The following is a 21,433-nucleotide window of genomic DNA, read 5'->3' on the forward strand; positions in this document are numbered from 1 at the left end:
AGGGCTGCCTTGAGCACGCAGGGTTGGGCCGAAATCCTGAAGTTAGTGGGTTTTTTTTTGTTTTTTGGTTGGTTTTTTTTTTCTTCTTCTTCTTTCTTCCTTACCGCTCCCCCACCTTCTTCCCCGGGTGCTTCCGAAGAGCCCGTAAGGTCTGCGGCGAGAGAGAGAGGCTGGGGGGGGGGGGAAAATTAAAGAAGGGAAAAGATGGCGAGTTGCAGGAGCAGCATGGAGAAAGCAGCGGTTTTGTGCTGCTTCTTGCTGGCAGTGGGGAGCCTGACCGCCTGCGCCCGGCCGGAGGAGGAGGAAGAGCAAGAAGAGCAGCGCTCCTGTCACGGTGCCTTTGATCTCTACTTCGTCCTGGATAAGTAAGTGACAGTCGCATTTAAAAACGTTTATTCACCCTTCAGTGCCTCCTTGCAGCAGCAGGGACTTTGTTTCTGCTGTCTCCCGGGATGCCTTCCCCCACCTACCCTGGTGCTAAACGTCGTGTGTGGGGCAGGTTCCTAATTTTTGGTCCCCAAAACTTGCGTGTTTCCCAAGCACAGCATTTAGAAGAGCACTGTGCTTTATCCTGGGTTAGTTGCACGTGCAAACCCAGGAAATCGGGTTGCCTTCGGGTTGTAGCATGTGGTGCGTGGACTGTGAGCGTTGGATTTGAGGGGATGTTGGTCAGTGCCACCAGCATTCCTGGAGTTTGGTGTCAAGACTTGGGCTATGCGCTCAGATGTCACCTGTGGGATTTAGCAGTGCCAGGGCTGTGCAGACCTACCTAAAGTTAAGACTAGATTGCTTGTATGTGTTGGTTGCTTTTTTACAGACTCATTGTAAAGTTTTATAAAACTTGTTCCTGCTCAACTTCTTTGGAATTGTCTAAATCTTTGTTTGAGTTACATCTGTTAAAATAGGTTGGCAAATACTTTAACACTATGTTAGCCCAGTTTAGGTATGGCCAGAGGGTATGGTTAAGTTCCCATTCATGGGCATGTTCCAGCGAGCACTAGCAAAGTGGTAGTGCTGATAAACTGGTGTGCCCACAGGTGTTTTTCAGAAGGCACAAATTACATTTCTGTTTCTCCTCTGATGTAATGCTCTGGCTTGATAGCCAAGGGTTAAACTCAAGGAGTAAATTGCTGGTCTCCCACGTACACTCAGTATGATGGTTGTGTTATCTAATATATCCTGAGTTACGTATGTGACATGGTATTAATGAAACACTGAAGCCTTTTCTTCGTGATTCTTACCCATAAGCGGGGTACGAAGGCTGCATTGTGCTCTTTCCTGGTTGGGAGAACTGTTCAGTCCATCAGGCCTTCTGCACAGCCTGCATGAGGCAAAAAGCCACCATCACTCAGGAGGCAGTATATTCCAATATTCAAGAAGAAGGAAAAAAGCATCATTAAGTAGGGATTCTGGTTTTAGAGCAAAAGGATCTAAAGGCCAAAGGCATTCTGCCTCTCTAAAAGATGCACTAACACACCATGTGGTCGTGTTTTGTTTTATTTCACTAAGAATTTGCTCCTGAAGTAACCTTCATGTCTAGAAAGAGTTCTATGAGGTGCTAGTGTTAGTTCTCAAATTCATTCTTGACAGGCTTTCAAGAAGTGACCTGGTACTGTTGTTATGCTCACTTTCCATATTGAATTCCCTTTAACAATAAATACTGGTGATTGCAATATGAGTTCTCTCTTTGGCATAGTTTGACATGTCTTTGACATGATATGCTTTCTGCAGTGCAATTTCTTGTTTGCAATGGCCTTGTGTACCCCTAGCAGTCACCACAGTGTGCTCGTATGCTGCTTTTCACCTGTAGACTTTACTGAGGGGATCACTGTTATCACTCATGTTGTCTTTGGAGAAATAAAGGTAGAGAAAAGTTATTTGCTCAGGATTACTTGTATGCCAAGTAATAGAAGGTTGGTTGTGTAAGCAAGTTCCTCTTCAGTACTGTGGACATGAAATCATACATTTTCTTTTAGCAGGCTGCAGATCTTGTGTTGTGGCTCAGGTGCTGTCTGCTCAATACAGTGGTCCACTGGAGACTGGACCTGATTATGATTGAAGTAAAAGTCATGCACTTCAGTGCCAGTGGGAGAATATTCTTTGGCTTCAGTTGCAAACTGAGCCTTCATAACCTTTGAGAGTTATGCCAATGAGTTCCTCTTTGGTAAAAAGCTGTAGTAAAAGTTACTTGAGTGCCTGAGTGGTTTTAGAATCCATCCCTGCTCCTATGAAGTCTTTGGCAATGTGGTGGCAAAGCTGCTTTTTGGCCTCAATGAGATTGCATTACAATCCCTATGGGTAATATCAGAGGAGGCCATAGGTCCCACACTACTGTCCTGATGCGTGTGGTACCTGGGGGAGGGTTAGGGGAGTGTGGTTGGCTGAGGGTGTATTTAGTCCCAGCTGTATTCTGTGACATCTGGCACAGCACAAGGAGCTTTATGGAGGCAGGGAGGATTGACTGAGTGGATAGACTCTGGATCTTGGGACAGCTGATCAGGAAGGAACTAGATAATCCATTAGTGTTGAGAAGGGTCAGGGCATTCCTTGGAGGGAGAAGGCAGAAAGCCAGTCAGAAGCATCTGGTCAAATCTGAAAGTGCAGTGGACACATTTTTTTTTTCAGAATTGGATCTGTGTTGATACGTATCTGGGAATCATTCTGGCTCTCATTTCTAATGGGAGAATCCCCAGAAAAACCCAGCCCTATATACCATAGAGTATCCCCAGTGGCCTGGGGGTTGCCTTCCTTCATTGGTGCCTTCCCGGTCTGTAGTTAAGTCCAGTCTTAATTAGCTGTCTAACAATGGGATTGAGGCTCTGTGAAAACTCCAGGCTTTAATCCTGTGACCCTGTAGCATGCTCTTCACCTGAATGACTGGCCCTTTCTCTAAATCATCCTGGGTGAACAAAAATTACTTTAAATCTGCTTTGCTTTGGTTCCCTGTAGGAAGATGTAATCTCACATCAGTAGGAGGCAAATTGGAAGAAGACAACAAACCTTTCTCCGTATGCATGTAAGCACTGTGTGTTACTGCAATGACTTTATTGGGGCATGATTTTTCCTTTTTGTTCTGCCAGGCAAAGTCTCTCTGGGGATTTAATCCTGCAGGCAACAACCATCAGATGGAAAAGATCATCTGCTGGTGAAGTTATTGGTATAATTTATATGCTGCCAATTAGAAAAAGAAACTCGCTGCTTTCTTACAGTTTTTCTCTGCCTGAAGTTGATTGCAGCCCTTTATGTTAACTCCATGGGATAGGCAAGATCAGAACAGTGGAACTAAACCTTGGATGCCCAAGAAGCTGGCATGGTGAAAGGGAAAAGCAGCATGTGTGGGAGGGAGACCTGCCACCATCCTCCTTAGGATTGACCATGCCAGAGCCACATTAGGACAGGCTTGTCTCTGGGGATGCTTACATGAGCTAATCTCTTGAAGCTACAAGACCTGGACAATTTCTGCATGCAGAGGTGGCTGCCTAGAGTCTGCAGTCTTGTGCTGTCTGTATGTCATACTTTGAGTTACGTAGGCTTGAGCTTATTGACTTATGCAGGCTCGAGCTAATTTACAGGTGTAGTGGAAGACTTTATCATATTGAAGCAGCAGAATTCTTTTGCTTGCAGCTAAGTCCCTCCTTGTGCATGAGGTAAGGCAGTATACTGTGCAGTTGGCATACCTATCTGTCCTATCGCATGTGGTAAGATCAAGTCACATGTGATATCAAAGATCTCATGTTTACATTGAAACAAGCGTAGCTCTTAAGCCCAGTGTAATGGATAGCTGAGTACTTTTCACTTGCTTTGGTTGCTTCTTTTTCTTTGGTTGTCCAGGTGCATGAAGAACCTTTTTTCAGCCCCATCCCAAACTGCTGAGGACAGATCCTCTTAGGGATTTGGTTGCTTGACTATTCAGGTATTGTAGTGACATCCTCATGCTTGAGTATGTAAATAACTCCCTTTCCTCCTTGCCTTGCTGTTAACATCCAGCTGTTGTTTGTAATCATATTGAAATGCACTCGTACAGCAGAAAGGGTGACTGACCTCTAGTGTTTTCTAATTATAACAGTGCCTGGTAGTGTCATTATGATTGTTTATTAGTGAAGCAAATAGAAACCCTTCTAAAATAAGGATTTGTAGCTGCCATAAATATCTGCTCCTGGCCATGCTTGATGTGATAGATATGAGCTGCAGAGCTGTCTGTATTTTATATTTACCAAGTGTGAAGAAATGTCTTTGATTATTTTTTGACTGTACGACAGGATGGGAAATGGGGGACAGGGAGAACCTGAGATAGTCAGAAGTATTTTCTAATTTTTCCTGCTGGGATGTTTGTGAAGAAATTGTTTGGATTTTCAAGAAAAATGAGCCGCACAAGTTTGGGAAAATGTTTTATTTTTCCACAGCACAGGCCATGGCAGTGCAAATGTTTTGAGTAAGGCTTGTCTGATTTTCTTTTAGAGCAGTGATTCTAATTCTTTCTTTGGGGAAGGCTGGCCTAACTATCCTTTCTCCACTCCTCATCTTCCCCCTGAACTTCTGGTCTTTATGGTACTCCTGTCTTTTGGTCCTATAATATTGGCTTTCACACCAGTTTTGCTTTGTCTCCTGTGCTCCCAAGAGCATCCCTGTAAGAGCAACTTTGGTAAAGACATCAGTACAATACAGCCAGTTGAGCCCTCTCACTTGTAATCCATTTTCCAGCTGCCTCCCTTCAAACTTGCGAAGCCTCACTCCAGAGGTGAATGTCACTGGTAGGGAGCTGGAGGGGAAGAGCACAACCTCTCATTATGTGGGAAATTAGCTACTCTGTCCCACCTCCTTCCTGGTTTTCGTTTTTGTCCAGGAGGGAGGTATCAAGTGGGAAGTGCATTGATACTTCATAACTCACTTCAGGCGAGCCAAAAAGCCATCAGAACAAGAGGCATTTCAGTAGCTGTTGTTTGGACCAGCTTTTACCATTTTAAGGCAACTATAGTGAATTGCTGGTCTCCACATGCCTTGTTTTTTCACAATGTGCCATGTTTAAAGCCAATAAGGAAAAGAGTTTGGTAAATACATTTTGTGTCTCCCTTCCCTCCCTCTTTCCCCCACTCTCTCCCTGCCCCACCCCCCAATGATTTCCTTGCCAATTATTTTAATGAATTTAGCACTCACGAATTACAAGTACTAGTGAAAGTATTTTTTGCCTTGGGCTCTCACTGTAGCCCTCTGCCTTTCTTCCTGCATCCACGTGGTCTCAGCCCAAGAGTGTTAGGACAGAGCTGGACCTGTGGGAACTTCTGCAGCTTTTCTCTCTGTGTTATCTCAGTCTGATGCCGTTCTGCAAGGCTGGTTTTATGCCATGTGTGAGGAGAGGAAGAGCGCGGCTAACAACATTGTTGTGGCTGTAAATCAGACTGCTGGGAAAGATAGGTGCCTGAACACATGTTCTGTCACGTAACTTAATTGCATTTGAAAATCTTGTATTGACTGACTCAATAGCCAGACTTCATCATAACATGTAGCACCTGATACAGGTCAACTGGTGATTGAGAGGAGTTGCTGTCTGAATAAAAATATCAGCTTTGTTCTTTAGATGGCATTAATTACTATACCTATGTATTTAAAAATGGTTGTGTCTGTCATCCTCCTTTTCTGTCTGATTTTTTTTCTTCCTCTTTATAATGTAACCTCATCATCTACATAACACCTCTCATACTCTCCAACTGCCTGTAAGCAATATTCTTTATTGTTTTCAAAACATAATCTGTTGGTATTTTGCCTTTGCATCTTTCTTTGTTGTGGTTATATTGCAGCCAGTGCTTTGATTTTCTTACAATCAGGTATAATTGATTGGAATGTTCCAAAGCAAATTTTTATTCTGCTTCAGACATACCTATGTTATTGGAACCAGGTTTTATTTATTTGTATTTTGTCTGATATTATTCTGCCAGATTTGCCTTCTGGCAGGAAAAAAAACCATCAGGAAACCCAATTCTCTCCTCTGCCTCAAGAAAAAAAATCTTTATAAAACACAAGGCAAAGCTAATGGGGAATGGCTATTTGACATAAAACATGTACAGTTAACGGGAAGAAAAAGCCATGGCAGCTTGTCATTTGCAGTCTATTTATGCATGTAACTAAATCTGATTTATTTGGGGCTTGAGCCAAGGACGTAAACAGTTAAGATTCCCACTGACCTAAGGAGTTGGTTTGTGTGTGCACAGTGATTTGAGAATTTCACTACTTTTTGTCTGAGCTTGCAGGCCAAACATTGGTGTGAATTCCAATATGAGTTTACATGAGGCATAGTAGGACTGAACCTTCTGATCTCAAATGTGGAGAAGATGTATCAACTCCTTTGAGTTATTAACAGCACAGGAGCGGTATCTCCCTGCTACTGGTTATCATTTGCACCTTGTTAAACTTGCAGTGTGATTAGGATTGAGCTCTGCTTTGCTCCCCATGTTGTGCTGAAGAGGACTGGGATGCTGAGAGTGGGTCTTCCAAGCCTAGTGCTGCTCAGAGCAGCTCTGGAGCTTTAGAGGGAGATCTGAAGTGGTGGAATGCAGACTGACCACGGCTTCTGAATTTTCAGTTCTTCTGGTGGCTTGGTATGAAGCAAGAGCCATGGCACTAGGTGGATAGGACTTGTAGATTAGATGGATTACTGGGGGAGCAATGCGGCAATGTTTTGAGGGATGATTTACAGAAGTCACTAATGTTGCTGCAAATTTTGTCATTTTTTTATCTAGAAAATTAATGGCTTTGGTAACGAGTCCTTCTGGATTCAAATACTTTGAGTCCTGTGCATAGGGTGCTAGCCTAGAACTAAAATCCATTTTCCGGTCACTTCTCTGAATCTTCCCTTCCCCATTCCAACCCTTGTCTTGTCCATTAATGTTACAACTACTTTGAAGTGAGGACTGTCTCAGGATGGCTGTCTCTGCCAGTGTTTCTAATTGCCTCTGGAGCAGATAATATAAACTTGTCCTTCCTTGCCTGCATGAATCACTCTGTTAAGGTCTCTTCCATGCTTGGAAGAAGCATTGTGTGGGAGAGGAGGATTCTTGTCACTTTGAGTGCTCTGCTGGCTCAGAATAAGGGTACAGAGGGGTGGATGAACATGCATGTGCATATCTGAAACCAAAACAAAATAGATGCCTCAGGGTTTGCTTTTATTGCAGAGCCACTATTAGCCATGTGCAAGAATTCTCCTGCTGTCTACAATGGGGCTGTGGCCACAAAGAGCTCTCTCCAAATAGCAGCTGCCACATTTCTGAGCAATGGACTGTATACAGGGCCACCATTAGCTCAAGGGTATGGAGACTTACAGGGACCTGCAAACTCAATGGGTGTTGTACTCCCCTGACACCATACTCAAACAGAGCCTAGCATCAGTAATAACAGGTCTGTTTCTTCCTCCAGGATCTCTGGAATCGCTGCCTTCAGGTAATCTGTAACAGAGGCAAATGTGCATGGGCGGGGGGGATAGGACAAGGGCCAGCTCCGTATCTTCAAAGGCTGTCACTTTCTCACTTTCGTCATCGAGGATAGGCTTTGGGTCCTGCTGCCTTCTCTCTGTGTAAATGTGGTAATAAAAACATTTACTGTTTGGGTGGCGCTGGGGTATTAACTTTCACTGCTAAGCTGCAGGTCTGATGTATATTGCACCAGATTGATCTGCATAGGCTCCTGACAGTCAGTTTAGCTGTAACCACAAATCCAAGGACAGATCCCTTACAGCTGACCCTCCTGGTTTTTGCCTGCTGAAGTAACAGGGCTAAGACTGGCACTGCATATGCCAGGGTTGTGCTGCTTGATTTCTCTGGATTCCAGTTTCCACCACATCTGGGAACCTATTAGGAAAGAAGAGGAGGTCTCCAGCCCACCTCAAGCTTTGTTATCTTTCAAACAGCAGCAAAATCCCTCAGATTGATGTAGGCGTGCCTCTAACATGCTCACCATTTTTATACTGACATAGAGCTCTGCTAAGCTAGGAGGAGTCACTCCAAAGTAAGCAGGAGCAGAATGAAGCCTTGCAATCACATCACTTCCTTCCACCCCCATAAATACTCACTGACCTCCTCTTTTTCCCTCCCATCAAGCGGTAGCAGTGTGAAATTCAGGAAAAGAGCAGAAGCGGGAGCTGCAGGAGCAGCTGCTCCTCTGAGCTGAGTTCCAGTGAGGCTGGGAGCACATTCCTTCCTATGTTGTGGTTTGCTGACTCTTCTCGTTGTCTCGTGTGTAATGGGAACAGAGCTCGTGGAGCGGGGACCATGCTCACAACAAATGGCTCCTGTTGGTTTTTTTCACTTCACTTGGGCCTAATTCTGATCCCAAATGCATAAGTATGAACCTAGGGAAATTTTGCTATTTCTCTGGACCTGTTCCAGGTTCACCCCAGCAGAACTGGCAGCAGAAACAGGCCCTGAAATATTTTCTGCAGTGCTCTGGCTGCCCACAGCAGCTGCTTATTGCTTTGCATTTTCCTTCCCTGTGAGAATTATGTAACCTCTGGGGACTGAAACCTCACCATCCTGCTTGATTCTCAAAGGCACATGAACTGCTTGCAAGCTGTGGGTCACTATCCACACAGGTCTCTGGCTTGTGGGGCTTTGTGCTTTGCTGAGAACATCAGGCTCACTGGGCTTCTTCAGCAGGGAGGAAGCCCGGGGCTCGGCTGGGTGGTGGCAGCCATTTTGATTGATGAGAGTGGTTGAACCAGGTAGCTGATGACTGACATTAGGAAATTTCTAAGGCATGAGCCAACAAGATAAGTCTGGCTGTAACACAGTCTTTCTTTGCAGACAGCCACAGTGATAACCTGGTGCATCCACTGGCACAAACCTCCACTGCAGGATACATAGGATTCCCTGGCTACATCACTCCCCCGTGGCTTCTCCTAGTTACTAGTGAGGGTGGATGAGTGCGTCTCGCACGCCCCGTGCTTCTTTTACACAGCACTGATCTCTTCCATGCTTCATTTATTCTTTCCTCATTGTCCACAAGTCTTCACAGTTCCTCTGAAATCTTATGGGGGTGTATCATTTAGTGGCTGGAAAGGACAGGCAAGGAATCTGTCGTTACTTACTGGTGCCACTTCAGGACAATGTGCTAACTTTGTCCAGGGCTTCTATTAGCACAGGTATGCTGACAAACAGAAGTCTGTTTTTAGTTACTGTAAGGTGCTAAGGGAAACAACAAAAGAACTGAAACTGCTGTAAAAATCGTGCTGTGTGGATGTCCAAGAATAACCTACAGTGTAGAGCATCACTGAAGGACCCTGTGCTTTCTCTAGGCTTGGTAACTGTGAAGTTAAAAATGAGTATGGCTTTGAAGCATTGGCCATGATCAGAAAGAAGCTTAGAGTACGCTGGAGCCTCCCACTTGCCATGGGAAACCGAGGCAAAAACCTTCTGGTCTGATCCAGCCATGAAGGGCAGCAAGTTAGTCTATGCTGCCAGCAAAAGTGGTTCTGTAGTGTGAAAAGTAAGATTCCAGAAGCAGTTAAATGCCTCAGTATTTTCAGTAGCATTGGGCAGCTTCTGTTTGTCAGTGCTGGGAGTAATATTTGACAGCATTTGGCAACTTAGTATATAGTTTAGCAAACATTTTATTGTTGTAATTTTTTGTTTAATCTGCCATTAAAAATGCCATTTCTGGTGGTGTGGGGTCAGGCCTCTGGGAGAACATGTGAAACATTTAGGACAAACCCCAGAAGTCTCCAAAACATACATACATATGTATGTGTATATATATGTGAAACAGCAAATAAAAAGACTTTACAAACAGGGATATTTAGAGGCAAGCGTGGGCAGGAGGGGAGGGGAAGTCAGGTTCTTCTATAAGCCAGGCCATCACCACTGGTGTTCATGAGGGGGTTAGACATGACCGGCATTGGTGGCATTTGGGCATCATTCGCAGTGGGAGATGACACACTTGGGCTTGGAGGAGTGTGGTACGTCACTGGTACTCTTTATATGGGATTTTGAAACAGTAAGATTTTCTTGCTAGTATTTCCAGCTGGCTGTGACATTTCCCAGTTGATAGATTGGGACGCTTTGACAGTTCCCAGCTGATAAGCAACATGTGGATGCGGAATTCCTTCTGTGGGAGGAGACCCGCTGCCATGCTGAAGTTCCTGAGCTCACCAGGGTTGTAGCTCAGTGATGCGGAGCCAGGAACTCTGAGAGCACATGACAGAGACCTCCTCAGCTTTTCAGATATGGGCATCTACAGATTTCTTAACAGCCAGTTCTTAAGTCTAACTGGATGTGCACTTTCCAAGAAGGGATGTTTTATTATTGTCAGAGTATGTGGAAGTGTGCAGCATTATGGTTATCTGTGCATTTTCACTTTGAAAGTCTTCATGTTCTTCCACTGTTAGTGGCATATGGTTTTCTTGAGTGTCTGTTTTACCAAGCTGATCTTTGCCTGAGGAATAGATTAAAAAAAAAATAGTAACTCCAATAGTCCTAAGAAGGTGCTAGAAATTATGATTTGTTGCTGTTATAAAGAAAATTCATTGCTACTTTATTTTTTGGGTTATATCAGTGCCTCTGTGGCTGGCAGTAGAAATTTGATACCTCATCTAAAATAAGTCAGTCTTTTCCAAGTAAGAAACTGTGGCTATTCTATGTAGGGAAGGGACTCAATGGAAAATTGCAGGAATTGGATTTAAGTGGGATGGCAAGCTCAGAATGAAGCTGAAAGTGTCAGTTCCAGGGAGGGAAGATCAAAAATGAATAAAAGGAGGTGGGGTGGAGGGAAGGAAGGAGAGTGGGAGCTGTAAATGAGTCTTTCATAGATTCAAGGAAAATCTCATGGAGTTCATCATGTTTAGAGATTTAGCCTGGGACTTTCGGAAGAATCCTGGAGAATTATAAGTATTGAACTGCCTCAGATCTCTTTTGGAAAAGCAGCCTTTAAAGTACATACATCAGTTTGGCTTATTTTTTGATTATAAGAAAAGGGCTCATTTGCTAATAGTGCCAGCACCTTTCTTTGGTGCTGTTCTCACATGTGTAAACATGTCACTGTGTAGCACATGTAAATTGGAGACTGTAGAGGATCCAGGCCCATGGTTTGAGCAGTCCCTGGTGCTTTGTTGCCCTCCCTCAGTGCCTGGTAATTGCTTCATTCTTTGATAACTAGTTTATTCTGCAAATTAACCACTACGTCTCCAGAAGAGCAGCGTGAAAGCACAGGTTTACACGAGCAAGCTTATTCTAGTTTATATACTTCAGGGATCTCCTTTCGATCCTTGTCCCTTTATCTTTGCTCTTCTCTACTCCACCAGCACCACTTCAGAGCAGGCAGTGCTATGTTATATTGCACATATGGGCTACTGTATGCTGATCTGTACCTCACCTATAGGGGTAGGAGTGCTTGGAAAGCCCATAATAGAACCTAGAATTGTAATACAGTATAATTTTTCTCATTCTTTATACACATCCACACAGAAAAATATCTAAAAGGAGTTAGAGGAAAGCTACTGCTTTACAATAGTTAAATTTCACAATTTTTTTATTGCTGTGTCTAAGCCGCTGACAATCCTTCTGTGTGTGGTGCTGTTTTATTTATCTTTCTGCCTAAGACACCTGATACGTGAGTTTGCCTGGCAAGGAAAGCAAATGAGCCATTCTTTCATGAAGACTGCAGTCCTAGGGAGGGCTTTCAAAACCATTGGCTTCTCATGCTTTATAGCCTTTTTTAAAGGCTTGGAAGTGTATGGCATAGGTCCACATGGTAGAAATCACCTATCATTTACTGTAGAGTTGCTGTGTGCAAGGGATTGTTTGAAGTCTGAGTCCCATCAGACTGGGAGGGGGAGGGGGGTCCTGAGAATGTACAACTAAGCAGAAAAAAGCCAGGGAGTGTCAGTAATGCAGTTTTATATATTGGGAATGGCAACACGAACGTGTAAGTTTGTGCATGTAACTAAGTTGCCCAAGTTTTCATGAGAAATCTGTAACGGAACTAGTCCAGCGAGTTAGCTACGATTACTGCCTTTCCCTTCTAAAATACTTTCAGAAGCTTTTTCTTTTGAGACAAGCAGTAATTCATGGAAACATTCTCCCACGCATTCTGGGAGAATAGAAGGCCAGTCAAGACTTTCTGTGTGGCTGCAAGGGCAGAGCTGTTGCTCTCAGAAAGTAAATAATCTGCTAGGAGATTATTTAATTAAGTCAAATAAAATTAATTAATCTAGAAGAAAATATTCATATTTTCATGTTATAAAAGGAACAAAAGCAGATGGAAGAGCTACTGAACTTTGTTTCAAAATTTCAAAATTGTGTGGTAAACCGTTCTTTCTACTTCTCTTTTTGAGTCAGTGGGTTTTGTCACGGTGGTTCTTGCTACGGCTTCTACACATAGAGGCTATAGAAGCCTCATCAGAGTTAGCTGCTTCATCTCTATTGACCTCTATGTAATTTGTGTCCCTAGTTGCCTTTGGAGCAGCCCACACTTAAAATTCAGAGTGCAACAAGGCATTTTGCTGTGAAATAAGATTAATGTAATCAATTATGTTTTGTATGCAGGTCTGGAAGTGTCAGAAATCATTGGACTGAGATTTACTCTTTTGTGGAGAGCCTAGCTGAGAAGTTCATAAGGTAAATTTTCTTAAGATGATATTTTAATTTGCTATATACATAACTTATTTTTTATTTACTGCTGCTTGGCAAATTAAAATCTACTGAAGTAATATGTGCGTATGATGTGGACCTGGCTTGTTCTTCTGTTTCAGTCCAATGTTGCGGATGTCTTTCATCGTGTTTTCTTCACGGGGCACTACAGTCATGAAACTAACAGAAAACAGGCAAGTATGCCCCACAGTTTTCTTCCAGAAATACTCTTTATCCCTTCTCTCAGGCAGCAAGTGCCCTTAAAAACAGAATTTGAGGATCTATCTCAGTCTTTAGTGTGGCACCAACTCAGGCACCAACTGAAATCCTTTCCACCATTCCCAGCTGGAAGAGGGCTTAGAAGACCCTTGGGTCTCCTATTACGATTTTGTTTTCAGCCTTATAAGAGAAAGGCGGCACTGAGCTGTGTGCTTTTTGTCACAGTATTTTGGGGAGAAACCATGTCTAGTCAAGGATTGATGTACATTCTCACTATCCCCAGCTACCCAAATAAAGGCGATTTTTGTGTAAGAGATCTCGGACCCTGAGCTAATGGGCAAAAGACTGTATGAAAGTTCCACTGTGCTCTTTGAAGTAGCCCAAAGCCCTGAATATGCCAGCAGTCAGTTGTACCTAGTGTCAGAGCACTACCTCACCAGGCTATGGTACCCCACTCCTGGGCTGCTTCAGACAGCACCTGTGCCAGAGGTGGTTTGCACAGCCAAGTGATAGGCTTCTTAAGAAATAGAGAGTCTGAGGCTGGAGCAAAATTCTTGTTACCACCTTCACAACCCCAGACCAACAACAACAAAAAACAAACCCGAAAAACCCCCTACCCCCAAAACCAAACTAAAACAACTAAATAATTTTGGGTTTAGTTTGCCTCATGCAGAGAAATTACTGTCATGCGTTTCTCAGTAATTTCTTTCATTTCAGCTTAAAGCCCTTGCTTTTACTACTGCTTCTCTCTGTGTGAGAGGACCTCAGTAGTAAAGGGGTCTCTGAAGCAGCCTTCAAAGAAAGAACAACCCCCTTCCATTTTTTTTATTCCAGGTCCTCATCCAAAGCCAGAAACCCTGCCAGTGGTCTTACGTTTCTGCTGGCTCCACTGAGTTTTGGCTCAGGTCTCCATCTTGTACCTTGGTGACTGAGTTCAAACTTGCTTACTTCTCCCAGGAGGATTTACTCTTTGCAAGGTGGAAAGTAGACAGAAACCCTGTGGCAATATGTTGAACATGGTATTAGAACGTTCCCTCTCCTAAATTCCTGTTCTCTGTAGGGATCATTCTCTGTGCCTTTTCAGGTCATTTTATTATTTGAAAGGGTTTAAATGTGCTTTTTTTCCCTAAGAATATCCCCAATCTCAGCTCCTAATTTTATCTTCATGCCATGTGGACTTCTCTTCCCTCTGTATTTGGGGTTGTGCTGCCTAAAATGCCCAGTTGCAAAATGGAGCTTAGAGAGTGTCTCACTGTCTTTTTAAAAAGAGGATACCCATAGCATCTGGGACTGATGTTTGGACTTCATACATCTTGTCTGTTGAATATTTGTTTTATGATTTGACCTTATTTGTGTTCCATTGACATATGAAAACTTTGCTAAGGGTCAGGGTCTTCCAGTGGTCAGTGATCAATAAAATTAATAATTTCCCTGAGTGATCCTCTTGATTAACAGATACGTGTTTGTGGAGCAAGAAGCTATGCAATAGGGGTCATGATATCATGGTCCATCTCTTACCATGGAGCAGCCTGTGCCCTAGGAAGGCTGATCAGTCCCTGGTCTAGGACAGGAAATTCTCATCATTGCCATCCTGTTCTCTTATCTTTTGGCATCTGTCTTCATAATGGAAAAGTCCTAATCCCAACTGTCCTGATGACTGAGTACAGAGTTTTTATTTGTCCCATTTTCATCACAGGGTCATAAGCTTTTAAATTCTAATTCCATCTGCATTTTGTCAGAGTTTAGTATCTGTCACTTGCTTTATTCACTCTCATCTTGCCTGACAGCGTACCAGAATGAGGGAGCAGGGACAGAATTGCACCCTTAAATGTTGTTAGCCCTAACATTGTATCATGTCTGATTTTTGTGCTCCCATGGGTGATCGGCTGAAAGATCGTGTTTGGCTGAAAAATCTCGGGTTTATCAATGTTTTAGCTGGTGTGTAGGTACTCTGTTCAGTGTACTGACAGGGTGCATAATCTATCTGTGGTACAGGAATTTCTCAACAAAACAGAACTTTTAATAAAATTATTTTCTCCTGTGCTTTCTTATCCAAAGGGAAGCCATAAGACGAGGGCTCAACATTCTTCAGTACGAAGTGCCTGGAGGAGACACATTCATGCATGAAGGATTTAAAAGGGTACATATCACAGTTCCTCCTTTCTTTGTATTATATGTATAAACTTTGCTTTTCTTGCTGCTACTGTACTTAAGAGCTAACAATGTTCTGCACTTCATTGCAGGCAAATGAGCAGATTTACCATGAAACCTATGGAGGTAGGCATTGTATATCCCTCATTATATGTCTGCGTTGAAAAGACAGAGATGATAGTTCTTTATATGACCTGCAGTAAACCCTCCAAGAGAAGTGTTGGAGAAGGAATTGGTGTTACACAATCACTACATTCCATTTTGTCTACAGCTCTACTTTCAAATGCGTGATTCATGGTTTATTAAGACCAGAGGAGACCAGTATGATCACAGATCTGACCCAGTGCAGAATACAGACCAAATCATTACGGCCAGAATTGCCTGTCCTGCACCCAGGGTACAGGAATACCCAGCTTTTTCTGTGCCCTTATGTCCTGACACACTCAGCCCTGTCTACCTCATACCTTGTTTTCATTAGTGTAGGTATGAATACAGTCAGCTGAGATTTTTGCATCAGTGTGAATGATTTGGGATCTGATTCCGAGTTCCTAAAATGTAAATTTTTACTCAATTTCAAGAGGAAAATGTATTTGTGTTTTTTGCCTGTGCCAAGAGAAGGCCTGATTAGTTAAACTGAACACTTCTTGCCTGGTTTGTACACTGGTGTGAGATAGTTCTCATTTGTGGGCTGATGGCCTCTTTGGAAGGTGGAGAAATGGTCAGTGCCTTTTTAGTAAAAAAGTCTGTGAGTGTAGAGTCTTCAGCAGCAACTCTGTGTGGCTTCTCAGACACTTCTGTCAGTGAAATCAAGAGTCCTGAAGAGTCCAACTGGAAACTACTTTACCTCTTCATAACATATAGCTAAGAACTAGTCAACTATCTGTAAGTTGATTAGGAAGGAAAAAGGAAGAGATGAGATCCGGATTTATAAGCTAAAATATCAGGGAAGAAAGAACTGTTCAAAAGGAAACAAAAGATCTCCTTTTCCAGCCTTTTTCAAGCATACTGGGCAGGAAAAAAAAAAAGAGGAATACAGAAATCCAAGCTATTCCGCCCCCCCGCCCCTGCCAAGTTGCAGGTCATTTTTTTAAGATTCATGTCTGTGTTTGACATGACATGGGAAGGACTGCATGGCATAAGAAACCTGTCAGAACTAATCAGTCTTTAATTTCAGACAGTATGGAGAAAGACACTGGAAATTGTAACAGATTATTTTGAAAAAATAACAAGTAATTCCCTGATAGTAATATATATATTAGTTACTTTGCTAAAGATCTATTGAAGCAGAATTGTTGACTGAACTATAGTTTGCATATTAATTTAGTTTAATTTTGTTGACATGTTGCATTTTTCTAGATGGATTTATATTCTATACTGCATTGCATATATAGCTATCCAAAGCCTATGCAACCTTTTCACTTAACCTTAGGTGGGATATGAAATGTCTTATCACAAGACATGAATTTTCTCCAGTGGACCTGATCTTAAGTTTTTCCCACACTCAGAATTCGTATGAATTTCCCTGACAGCTCTTGTGTGAGAAGTATAGGACTGAACACTCCTGTAGAAGCACATTTCATGTGCAGTTCAGTGGGGTTGCTCTTTGAAAGTCTGCTGGAGGGGAAGGTAGGATGGCAGGAAAGCTCCGTCTGCAGTGGTACCTTCTACAGCAATCTCTGCGCAAGGTTTGTATGGAGACATGTTTGTTAAGATAAGAGAGGAAACCTCTCCCTCTCTGTTGATGCATTTTGCCATTTCTCCCCACAAAAGGTCTAGAGGTAATCTCAGTGGGTGCTATATTTTACTCGGAACAGAGACATTTGTATGTGGACCTTGTTAGAGTAGTACTCCCCCTTCAGAGATGCTTGTGATATGAAGGTGCACAGGTTTTGGCTTATTGCATGCTATTATGCATCTGACCTTCAGCTGGCGTGTCTCCATTAAAGTCCATACAAATCAGGCTGAGAGTCAGGCCTTATGGGTTTGTATTTGTTTGGCAGTGGAAAGGAATGCCTCACTTCAAGCTTTCTTTTGATTGCTGAATCTTGTGTCATCTGTATGCAATGTTAACTATCCTCCATGTAGGAGTTCGAACCGCTAGTGTGATTATTGCTCTGACGGATGGAGAATTGCAAGACGTTCAGTTTTATTATGCAGAACAAGAAGTAAGTCACCTTCACGTTTACCCAAACTAGCTTATGTTAAACCTTTATGCATTTGCTGTTGCTCCATTGATTACACAGCTTTGCATTTAATAGCATTTTTTTCTTATTAGGCCAACAGAGCCAGAAGCTTTGGAGCTATTGTTTATTGTGTTGGAGTGAAAGATTTCAATGAAACTCAGGTAACTTTCTTTGCTTTCTTCTTGATTTGTTTTTCTATTGTACCACAGCACAAGTAACAGCATCAGATTAAGGCATTTATTTAATTACTTGAGACATAAATCATTTTGTGTCAGTATGATGTCTTTTAACAAGTATGAAAGGACCCAGTTTTGTTCACTGTAATTTTGTTTTCCTCATGATTTATGATTGTCTTTCTTCACAGCTGTCAACAATTGCTGACAGCATCGATCATGTTTTTCCAGTTACGGGAGGCTTTTATGCCCTGAGAGGAACCATTGACTCAGTAAGTTGGATATTCTGAAACCCAGAAAAGGGTACGCTTGTACCCTTTCCTGCATTAATAAAGTATAGATAAAAATTATTACCAAAAATATCACGATCTAAATCTTTTAGATTCTCAAGAAATCTTGCATCGAGATCCTAGCGGCTGAACCATCGAGTGTTTGTGCAGGAGGTAAGTTTCCACAAGAACAGTGCGATGAGGCAAATAAATGACACTGATGAAATGTCAGTAACTACCTAATGTGGTATCGGAGCTGAAGCCCATGGATGTGTTAAAGCATCCCCTCGGGCTATGGCTAAAGCCCTGCATGTTCCTTCTCAGCTTGAGGAAAAAAATTGTGCCAATAAACATGTAGCTGCTGCAGCTGAATGCTACCTTGGAGAGTTGGCTGAGGTAGCACTTGGGGAATCGGGATACCACTTTTAAAAATGTCTGAGAGAAAGAAATGACCAAAGTGATGTAAAGCCAGACTGCCAGAGGTGTTTTAGAGTCTAAAGGCAATGCCTCACAAATTCCTGGGAAGGCTGCATTCCTGGCATCTGCTAGGACTTGTCAGCGGTTAGAACAAGATTTTGAAAAACATTCACAGAAATTTCGGGTTTATTGAACCAGACATAATTAACTGGCGTAGGCCAAGATACCTGATGCGTTTCCCAAAGTACTAGTCTTTTTTTGCAATGAAAGAACTGCTAGCATATATGGTAAATGGGAAAAATCCTCAGAGGACCTGCTGATAATTTCATGCCTTTCCCATCTAATATATTTATCTTGTATTTGTTCTCATTTATGTTAGTGATTCACTTGCTGCGTTTTTGTCTACTTAAGAGACTATTGCAGCAGAGTAAGAGTGACACCATAGGTTTGCTGGAAGGTACAGTTTCCATCATGGTTATGTAGATGTGATGTTACTGTCTTGTGTTCATTTCCTTATACACTGTAAAAATGAGCACATAAAAATAAACTAGCAGTGATGCATGAAAGCTGACCTTGAAAACAGATAAAAATAGGCAACTCAGAAAAAAGTATAATAAATATCACAGAGAAGAGAAACTCTTCACTTTTCACTTCCACATACCGATCACAATGTTGATCTTGCCCTGCATATTTAAATTTAAAATCAAATATCCTTGTATCTTTTGAACTATTCCTAAATATGTAATTGTGGAATAGATGTTTGTCATAAAAACTTGCTGTGGAAAAATCAAAAAAGGAATGTTTTTGCTTTTAAACATCTCCTTGTGGAGATGATCAAAACCAATTTTAAAGCTTTGACATTTCAAAGCTTATTTTATTTCATAGTGATAAATTATTTTTTGCTTGCTTATTGTATAGCAGGCAAATTTTTGTGCAGCAACTTGTTGTAGGCTTCTCTGTTCACCAAGAATTGCACTTAGGTACATGAAAATGTGAGTGCACGAATAGGGATTTCAGAAGTATCCCTGTAATTGTTTGGCACAATGTTAAGAGTATTGGAAAGTTGAATCTGAAACTATTTTTTTTTAACTGGAAACTTGAAAATATTATTCCAAAATATTGGAGAAAACAATTTTTCACAAAATTTGCTTTTCAAAAATTGATATATTTCAGCAAAAAATAAAATTTATCTTTTTTTTAAAGGAATCAGTTTGACTCCTGATTCATGAGTTCAAACTTATTTTTTTGGCAAGCTTGCTAAGTAGTTAATTTATCACAAAAGTGATTAAATATAAGGAAGTACAATTAAAAATAGTTCGCTCTCCTTAGTTTTTGGGGTTTTTTGCATTACTTGCATCAGTAGAAGTTTTTTTTTGGTGTCTTTGGCCTTATTTGAAAGACAATATAAAACACAGAACCGGTTTCTGTGTGTTGCTGCTGATTATGTGAAATACTGGCACTTGTTTAACTTAAATTCAGAGGTTTGTTCTGTCCCTGTTCACAAAGCTGTCCAGCAAAGGCTGGTATATGGTGAAGTGTGGTGCTCAATCACCAGGGCATGAAGACTTGGATCTCATGTTCTTGAAGCTTTGCTTATAGCAGCAGGGAGCTTGAAAGTAGGAGGAAACCAAAACTACAGTTCTGACTGGTGCATGCTGTCATTGTGGGTTAGATGGTTTTTAGCACTGAAAATCAGGTTTGTAATAGCTTTTATGAGTCTAGTCCTGCAAGCCTTATCTGAAATGAACTCCTGCAAGAGGTTTTATAGTATGAGGCTGCAAATATTTACACTTATGCTTGGCTTTATTATCCTTTATTATTCCACTTACTTCAACCTAGCCAGTGGTTCATCGTTATAGCTGTGTGCACCACTGTCTCCTGGCGGGAATCTCCTGGGGTTGAAAAACTTTTTTCATGGTAGTGTGAATCCGGATCCTGAATGCAGTTCACTGGACAGTCAAATATAGTTCTATTATATATGTAATGTGATTTATTTTTTAATGTACTTTATTTGGACTTATGCAAAAAATACTGAAGCTTGTGAAGTCATCTCAGAGTTCTAATGCATTTAAAATTTAGGTAATTTCTGATATAGTTTACTGATAATGTATAGGTAAAATATCTAGCCATTGAATCCTATATAAAAATATATATAGACCTGCATTAAAAAACCTGTCTGAAAATTACAACATAGGACTTTCTAGAAATGTAGCATTCCTCCCCCTTTTTTTCTGTTAGGACTTTTTTTTTTTTTTTAATATATGTAATTGAAACTTGCATTTCAAAATTTTGATTGAAAAATAGACCTTTTGAAAGAATGCAATAAGTTGTCACATTATATATTTGAGAAGTTTAACATGACCCAGCAATGTGCACTCACAGCCCAGAAAGCCAACTGTGTCCTGGGCTGCATCAAAAGAAGCGTGACCAGCAGGTTGAGGAAGGTGAGTCTCCCCCTTCTACTCCTCTCTTGTGAGACCCCACCTGGAGTACTGTGTTCAGATGTGGAGTACTCAGCACAGGGAGGACATGGACCTGTTGGAGTGAGTTCAGAGGAGAGGCACAAAAATGGTCAGAGCACTGGAGTGCCTCCCATACAAGGACAGGCTGAGAGATCTGTGCTTGTTTAGCCTGGAGAAAAGAAGGTTCCAGGAACACCTAATAGCAGCCTGCCAGTACCTAAAGGTGGCTACAGGAGAGACGGGAAGGCACTCTTTAGTGGGGAGTGTAGTGATGGGACGAAGGGTAACAGTTTTAAGCTGAAAGAGGGTAGATGAGGTATTAGGATTAATTTTTTAATGTGAGGGTGGTGAGGCACTGGAACAGGTTGACCACAGAAGCTGTGGATGCCCAATCCCTGGAGTTGGTCAAGGCCAGGCTGGATGAGGCTTTGAGCAACCTGGTCTAGTGGGAGGTGTCTCTGCCCATGGCAGGGGGGTTGGAACTCGATGATCTCTAAGGTTCCTTCCAACCCAAACCATTGTATGATTATCCAGCAAAGAAGCTTGCTTTTTGTCACCTTGAAATGTGGTTCTGCTCATGCTTTTTGTATGAAACTTATTTGAGTGAGGAGTTCATGATCAGTTTGGCTTTTACACAGCATTATTACTAGTCTTTAGAACCTGATATAAGATCATGAGAGCTTTGTGTTGCTCAGTGGAAGCCAATTATGATCAGGGCTTAGAGCAGAGTGACCCACTTCTTGTAGCTGTTCTTGCAACTCATAATTACCACTGTGCTGGTGATTGCTGGTGATTACTGGTTGTCTCAGCTTAATTTTTGACTTGCCAGAGGTTTAGCAAAATTCTGATGAAACTGTTCCTATGTGGTGACAATTCCGTTTGGAACTCTGGCTCTCTGTGATGAAGCTATCTGGCAAGTCCATTTACAAATTGATCTCGTCACATTGTGAC

General features: G+C 42.0%; 1 protein-coding gene across 1 annotated transcript in view; it reads left to right on the forward strand.

Annotated features, from left to right (window-relative positions):
- The first annotated feature begins 204 nt into the window (after positions 1 to 204).
- The window catches only part of LOC104469539 (anthrax toxin receptor 1-like), a 56,236-nt gene continuing 35,007 nt past the window's right edge, over positions 205 to 21,433 (forward strand). The window contains exons 1-9 of the mRNA XM_010084079.1: positions 205 to 365; positions 12,525 to 12,596; positions 12,731 to 12,802; positions 14,886 to 14,967; positions 15,071 to 15,104; positions 17,064 to 17,143; positions 17,254 to 17,322; positions 17,526 to 17,606; positions 17,717 to 17,777. Of these exons, the coding sequence (XP_010082381.1) occupies positions 205 to 365; positions 12,525 to 12,596; positions 12,731 to 12,802; positions 14,886 to 14,967; positions 15,071 to 15,104; positions 17,064 to 17,143; positions 17,254 to 17,322; positions 17,526 to 17,606; positions 17,717 to 17,777 (712 nt within the window). The remainder of the gene's footprint in view (positions 366 to 12,524; positions 12,597 to 12,730; positions 12,803 to 14,885; positions 14,968 to 15,070; positions 15,105 to 17,063; positions 17,144 to 17,253; positions 17,323 to 17,525; positions 17,607 to 17,716; positions 17,778 to 21,433) is intronic.

Source organism: Pterocles gutturalis, unplaced genomic scaffold, assembly GCF_000699245.1.
Source record: "Pterocles gutturalis isolate BGI_N339 unplaced genomic scaffold, ASM69924v1 scaffold24820, whole genome shotgun sequence".
Classification (NCBI taxonomy): domain Eukaryota; kingdom Metazoa; phylum Chordata; class Aves; order Pterocliformes; family Pteroclidae; genus Pterocles; species Pterocles gutturalis.